The 8,214-nt window shown below is 28.9% G+C and overlaps 1 protein-coding gene across 2 annotated transcripts; it reads right to left on the reverse strand.

The window, feature by feature from the left end:
• Window positions 1-776: 776 nt before the first annotated feature.
• Window positions 777-6,007, reverse strand: LOC114129065 (proteasome activator complex subunit 3-like). 2 transcript variants are annotated; one of them, XM_027993693.2, is made up of 2 exons: window positions 5,831-6,007; window positions 777-1,893 (listed from the first exon to the last, which is right to left on the reverse strand). In XM_027993693.2, the coding sequence occupies exons 1-2, from the start codon at window positions 5,849-5,851 to the stop codon at window positions 1,132-1,134; spliced, it is 783 nt and encodes a 260-aa protein (XP_027849494.2). In that variant the 5' UTR covers window positions 5,852-6,007; the 3' UTR covers window positions 777-1,131. The 2 variants fall into 2 exon arrangements, with proteins under 2 accessions (XP_027849494.2, XP_050053888.1); XM_050197931.1 differs by lacking the exon at window positions 5,831-6,007 and adding an exon at window positions 5,632-5,777.
• Window positions 6,008-8,214: the final 2,207 nt, after the last annotated feature.

Consider the following 8,214-nt stretch of genomic DNA (forward strand, 5'->3'; position numbering starts at 1 on the left):
AAAATAGTTAATGATCACGATAACGATGACGTGGAAAATGATATGATACAATACTTTATCAGCTCGACTGCAGTTCGGTATTCCTAATTATTGGTTACTAAATACGTCTACCTATATATATTATACATATACTTACCTCTACGGCGTGGTTACGGACTGATAATTTCGGTATTTTGTGCTGACACAATTTTGCGTGTCGCAACAGTATATAATGTTTAGTTCTGTTTTGTAAACCGTAGGTACTCCGGCCGCCAAGTGCACATTATACATATTATATTAAATAGATACATATCACAAAAAAACTATATAACGCGTATTTGGACCAATCGCATATCACGTTTTTAAAAATGATTTCGTTATGGTTTGTGACTTTGTGGAATAACGCTTGGATATAACTTGTATACAAAACGAACCGTTTGAATTTGTATACAGTATATACACATTTTCTTTGAAAAAATTAATCTGTACTTTAGTGACAAATTTAAAAACGAAGAACGTCTTACAAGGATTTACGTGTTAATAAGTTTGTAATATTAATTATATTTTTAACATAAAATTATATATTTTTTGTTTTAGATATTTAGTGACACTCTACTAATAATTTTTAATTTTACAATCGGATGAATCAGTGGCTTAATGAATACGGGGGGGGGGAGAACGTTCGGAACTTTATTTTATTATTTTATTAATATTGTATAGCAGCAATCCCAAACTTTTTTAGTTTACGCCACCCTAAAAATATAAAAATTAAATTCGCCGAATAAATAAATAACAAATTTATAGTATTTAAATATACAAATATTTTTATTGTTATGACAAAATAACACGGCTCGCGCCTCACAGTTTGGGAACCGTTGTTTTATAGTATTTATAACTTAAGGGTTTTTTGAGGGGAATTGATAAAGTTTAAAAATGTCTATTAAAAAAAGTGTTATTTCTCCTTCACACCAAGAAAAATTCATAATTACGTCACTGTGAAGAAGTGAATGCTTTTTAATAAATGTTGACAATTAAATACATATAACATAGATACATTTTTTTTTCAATACAAGTCTAATCATTTTAATGGATCGATATAATTAAGTTATTTATAAATTGAAGTTCAAAAGTTGTAGTATGATTCCACTGCGTTTAATATAGACAGTCAATGTTTGATGTCCGTGGATTTTTTATTTTTTCAATGTTCTTGATAATAACGTCATATAATACTGTATTGAAAAAATATATTTCGCGCAAGATTAAGGAAACGTCCAAATGTTGTTTTTCGTCGAATTCTTCAATTGCAACCCGATAGTCTTCTATAAATGGATACTTCACTACCTTAGAAATAAGTTTTCCACGATACGCACAATAACGTGACCATTTGTCCAAATAAGTTTTTGATGCTGAGTCTATGTTACGTATCAATTTAAGAACTGTGTTTTGAATGGATACTCCGAAATTGTTGCCGTCTTCAATTTTTGGTATTAATAATGTTATCCACAATCTTAAAATACTGTTATCTTCAATTAATTGTGAGATATTAGATTTAATAATTTTAAATAATTCAGTTGAATTTTTATTGGATGGTATGATCATTTGTCCTGGAACAATATTATGTGGAGTTTCTCCTTCGGCATAATTTTTAACATTATTTTCTAGTTTAGTAATTGTGGTGACATCGAATTTACATTCTTTGTAGTTTATCGGAATACAAAACTCAGGCTTGTTAAGTAACTCATATAAATGTACTAATCGTTCGGGAATTTTTTGAAAAATAATACGTTCTGCGTCAATTTTATTTGCTTCGTAAAATTCTTTAGTCTTCGAAATAGCTTCAGTTTGGTCCATGGTTTTCCTTGAGTGAATTGTGTACAGATGAATATGGGATAGAAACGAGTCGAATATAGTATTCTAAAAAGTAATAAAATACTGTATAGTAGATCAAATAAATAACATTTTATAAAATAAAACCAATCACCATAAGAAACGGGATAGTATTAAATATTATTCAACAAATATTTTTTTTTATATTTAACAATAACAATTTAAACTCTGAATGACAAAATTAATAATGACGAGGAGTAAATAATATCCTAACTCCTCATAAGTGTTGGATCAACTGCTGTATTTATTTAAAGTTATACAGTAAATTTAAATTCCTACGAGAAGTAGGTTGGCACCTATATACTTATTGAAAGTTTTTAATTTGAATGAATATTTTTATAAATTTCACTATAGGTATATAAAAAAAATTAATTCAAATCTAAAATAAATCAGTATGACAACAAATAGTGAAAATCATTATTTTCAATAATAATAATAATATGTTTAATACTATTATCCGTTTATATTCATTATATTATAATGATTTAAAAAATACGAAAACTGACTTAAAAATTTAGCAGAACTAGTTGGAGCACTGGAATAGATTATTTTCTTCGTATAAGTATCTAGTTTAAATATAGAATACTTTATTAGTACACTGCTATACGGTAATTGTATATTCAGATATGTATTCTATACGTACGGATCTCATGTATATAATGTATATTATTTTCATTATATTGTATAGACAGGTGGCTGAGTATTGACATGATGTATGCATACTAATTAAGTTCCATAAATGAACGAGAAAAAAATTATAATATACCTACTAATCGGGACACGGTAAAAACAAAAAACGTATGAATAGGTATAATGATAATTATTGAGCCTATTATAGAAAAATGAAAAATAAGGAGTTTACTAATAATAAATTGCTCTTAAAACATTTGATGTCAAGTGCATTCGGTTATTTTTTAGGTGACTAGACTACCATTAGCTGTTGGAAATTTAAATTTAAATATTATTATGTAAAAATAATAATTATATAATATTTAGTACATATAACGATATAACCCTAGTTATTTTACTTAGATAAAATAAAAACATACAATAATGAACACGTATTATAAAATATAATAAAAATAAATGATAATATTATTGTCAATGTATACATAAGTATAAAGTAATCCATAATAGTATCAAACAGGTCAACGAACCGATAAGGCACAATAAATATATACAACTATAGCTAGCGCCTAGCGATATTGAAAGCTTCATTTCGTCTATAATCCATGATAAAATCAAATTATAAATCAATGATGATAATAGGCTATATTTATATTACTTGTGTGTGCTTCTTATGATAACGTTTCAAAAAAGTCCCGATACTGTTATATCATAGAATAATAGCTAAAAATCTATCCCTTAACATTTTAGATATGAGTATATATATTTTTTTCGAAAACAAAAATATTTATTCAGCATTTCAGCCAATCAGCAATCAGTAGATCAATAAAGAAAAAAAATAATTTTCTATCATTTCAATATACATATTTAAATATTTTATGGCATAAATAATATTATAATATATAATAAATCAATGTTGATAGAATAAAATTGGACAATAACGTATTTTTCATAGTTAAATGTAAAACTAAAAAATAAACGTTACAATATGATATAATATGATCGAATAATATACTAATTGAGCCTGTAACTGAATTAGCAAAATATAAAATTGATTAACCATATACGTTAGATAACTTTACTGCAGTATGATTATCATTATATCATTTGTATGACTTTTATCTGATAAAAATGGAATATAGTGTTATGTTATAATAACTAATAATATTCTTACTCTATAGGATGGGAATTTCGGATTTTATTTTTAATCATACTAGTAGAAGTTTATATTATAGTCGTTTAGATAATTCTAAGTAAAAATGAGAAGAACATGTTTATTTTAAGTTTTGAAGAATTTGTTTACTATTAAAAATAAAAATAATTAGTACTTATTATAATTTAAATTTAAAGTTTTACTTAGACTCAGTTTGTAAGCAGCTGGCGATATGCATATATCAGTCTTAGCTGATTATAAGTATAATTAATGGTAGTAAACGGTCGGAGTTACAAAACTATTTGTTAAATATTTTTACCTTTCAGGGGTTTTTCTTTGCCATGCAACCATCGTACGTCAATGACTGTCACAGCAGATGTATATATAATATAAAAGTAATATCATGCAGAATTGCATGAGGCATTTTTTTTAAATGTTAAAATGATATAAGAATGTTCCACAATACTGTGGTCCGGTGGAAGTAAACAATTTAAATTTAACAACAGTAAGACAACGATAAAAATTATGACTATGAGAACGGATTCAAAAATCTAGTCAGTACCATAAGGTTTTGTATTCAATAAAAAATAAAAGATAAATCCGGACTTGTATTGTAATATATATCGTAGACGGATCCCAAAATCCATAAATCCAAAATCTCGAATCTGCAGTAGGCTCCTTTACACCTTAATCCGGGAACAGACGTACCTTTTTTAGAATATACGGTGCATTCAGTGCATAATATCATTGTATTCTATAATATTATATTTATTACGTACAACGATTAATTTGAGACGTTATAGGTAACATAATAATTTTATGCGTATATCTACTTTATTATTATGACAAGTACAACGCGTAAAAAGTTGAGTAAATAATCAAAACGATGGTATAAAAAACAGAGTCGTTGTGTAAAAACACGATGATTTACGAAAACCAGACTATGTATGTGATAAGAATGTCGGATTAACAAAATATTAATGCGGGCAACCAAATACCTAATTATTTCAAACCGTTTCGAAGGCGGTGAGAGGGGGTGTGGACGGAATAAAAAAAAAATGCATAACTGCATACGTGTTTTATAATATAACACAATATATTATATTATATATATATATATATATACAATAATATAGTGTATAATACGTAGCAGCAGCAGCATCGTCAGCAGCAGTGTAGTACGTGTATGTATGTACACGAAAAGCGCATATATATGTAAAACAAATGCAGACACGTTTAAAAAACAAAATAAATAAAAATAATACCAGTTTGTTTAAATTAAATGAAACCGTGAGCGCGCGCGCGCACGAGAATGCGCGTATCGATCGAATATAAATTATACCCGATACCGACTATAATACTATATATAATATATAATATTATTATCTTAGGCGCGGACGATTTAGGTCGGATGAATCGGTCTTCTCTATAATATAATATAGTATATTAAATTAAACCTGTGTTCAATTATAAATAAATAAAACATATTATTATTATATTATTTAATCTGCACAATTTATTACTTTTAAACGGGAATACGAAAACAGCTGATATTGGCTTTTGGAAATGTGAAACGTCAACGAAGTATCTTTGTCGTCAAACATACGATTATTATGAAGATGTTAAAAAATATGACAACGCACAACAATATCGAAACTGTGCGTTTCTCAAACGAATCAAAACGGAACAAAAAGTGAATACGATTCGAAATAAGTATTGTTCGCCGTTAAAATAACCACGAAAATAAATAAGGCTATGGGTACTGCGTGATCGCGGATCGTTTACATTCCATTTATTTTCGATTTTATTTAACCGGTTGATCCTATAATAGTATACATAATAAGACATATTTTTCTCACAACCTGTGATAATATTAAAGCAGAATTTGCATGTTAAATATATTGAAAATTCCCAGTCATTATTACTGTGTATACATTATATAATATATGTCTAAAAGTTAAAAAACAAAATAATATAATACTTACAACGATTTATAAGTGAATAAATGTCAAAGTTATTTACCGCTGTAAAATCGTACGATTTTAGAAACGGATTAATCGTTGGTATTTATTTGTTTCAAAAAAAAAAAAAAAAAAAATAGCGAGTGACGCGATAAAGCAAAATCGTAATTAATCAATTAAGTCTTAAGATTATTATCTTATTATCGAGATCGTGTGTACTCACGTCAGAGTCGGCCGCACGCATTTAGAAGTCGTCCGCAATAAATATTGATCGCGGAATCCGGCGAGTCTTGAAGTTCCAGATAACTGCGCGACAGATGACGACGGGACTACAACTGACGGTCGTCGGTTTCCGTCTGGTTTTCACGACAATCGTAAAAGATAATAAACCGGACGTGACAATATCAATTACTGTCGTCAGTTGTAGAGCTATGCTACGACCAATAAACAAAAACGTCGCACATTTTTATCAGCGAGCCGATTGGCCGCCGCGAGGAAAAACTGTCACTGATTTTTCTCAATAGTGTTGACCTGACAATCATATTATACATTACGTCATACTATATTTATACTATTTGAATTACGTAAATATGGAATAATTAAAAAATCAGTGTGATCCAATAAATCGAAAGTATATTATATGAGACTACGTCATCGAGCGGGTCTTAAAATAAACTATATTAATTATAAAAGGAGTTTTTTTTTTAAAAACTGAACATAATGTTCTAAGAAATGCGTGTGTATCTAAAAATCGAAATTCGAATTAATAGCTAACAAGTTTTTATAGCTTATTGGTATTAACCGTTAAATATAAAAGAGAACGTAGTGTAACTGATACAGTGATACATATGAGTTGTCGGCAGTTAATACGTAGGTTAATTTAAATCTATAGATGGTCGATAGTTCTCGTTAGCACCTCGTCAGATTCGTAACGGCGATGAGTGGATATCTGAAACCAAAATGTATGATTAACATTTTTAAGAACGGTTTTGAAATTCTGTAAGTCGAATATTCTACGCTGTTAGAAATAAGTTTTTAGCTTTCCGCCTCTCCAGTCCACTACGTATAATGTACATTAGTCTAATGAATAAAACTCGTAAAAACGTACCTCCTCTCGAGCCGAAAGTACAAATATTTACATTAGCATATATTATTGTAATAATTATATGTGACGTGTAAAAAAGTATTAAAGACAATACGTTGTGATCTATATTTAACGTAAAACCTAACCTATTATTTCAGAACACACTTTTTTGAAAAAAATATACTTTTAATATTTTTTATCGTAGTTATTAAAAAATTTATTTTCATTCTTTTGAAAAAGAACATACAATTTTAATTTTTGAAATAGATGTAGTAACTCGATCTATACAAATCAAACTTTGGACTAGTAGACTTTCATATCATTGTTATAAGTATTTAATATGTTTAGATGAGCGTGTAGTACGCCAATATTTTGTGGGATACGGTGTACCACTCCACCCGCTTATGAAAACCTCAAATACTTAATATTATAACACGCGTTATAAATCATATTAACTAGATTTGTGTACATCGAATATGGAATTTAAAACGCATGTTGACATTTTCATTTAAAAGGGTAAAAATGAAAAAAAAATATTATACTTTATGTTTTTTATAAACATTTTTTTTTTTTTTTAACATAAAATTATGTAAAACATGTATTTTCAAAAACGTAAAATTACACGAGTGTCTTACGTAAAATTGGATCACCCGATATATATTATAATGAATACGCATACGAACGTAATGAAACGCGTATAATATGTAATACAATTATGACCCAATCTAATCAAGTCACGCTTATGAACACGGTGTTTTTCGACATCCCTCCTTCTCGACGGCGGCGGCAGAGTCGACGATATTTTATTTCCGCGCGCGATCGAAAGCCGTTTGACCGCAGTCAAGCTGCATCGCGGACAACCACAATAATATAAAATACGATAAATAATAACGCTCTCCGGGTTTATGGGTGTAATCGTACGATGGGCGTACCTAACTTATAATAATATACTATGTTTTACTAAACGATGTTATTATTGTTGTATAAAGTCGCGGGATGCAGGGGGGGAGTAGAGCCGTTAAGTTTTCTACGATTTCGGTGCAATAAATAACATCAGTTTTTGGTATCCTATGGATAGATTTCAGATTTTAATTGTCGTCGATTCTTCTCCTTCACTGTTTGTTTTCGTTAATATTTTACTTGTTTTTATTTAAATCGTCCTCATTTTAGGACATAACAGAGGACACCGACTAATACATTTTTTAACCGTAGGATACCAACATACTAATATTGCAGGAATCGATATATCCGTCAAGTTAAATGTTTACTGACATATTATGGTAGAACACCAACCAACCGGTATCAACAATTAGGTATAGGAATCTGATAGGTTTTGACGGGAAGTTTTGATCAGATTTTGTTAGTATTTTTGGAAAAAGTTCCAAATTCGAGTGCACTGGCACGCGTTATAGAAGAATCTAAAGAATTCATCCGAGTTATTTATCGAAACTATTCGTCATCGTTCTTTTTAGAATCTACTTAAACACAGAATGAGTGTAACTCGATCGAGATTTATCATGCCA

Source organism: Aphis gossypii, chromosome 1 (genome assembly GCF_020184175.1).
Source record: "Aphis gossypii isolate Hap1 chromosome 1, ASM2018417v2, whole genome shotgun sequence".
Taxonomy (NCBI): domain Eukaryota; kingdom Metazoa; phylum Arthropoda; class Insecta; order Hemiptera; family Aphididae; genus Aphis; species Aphis gossypii.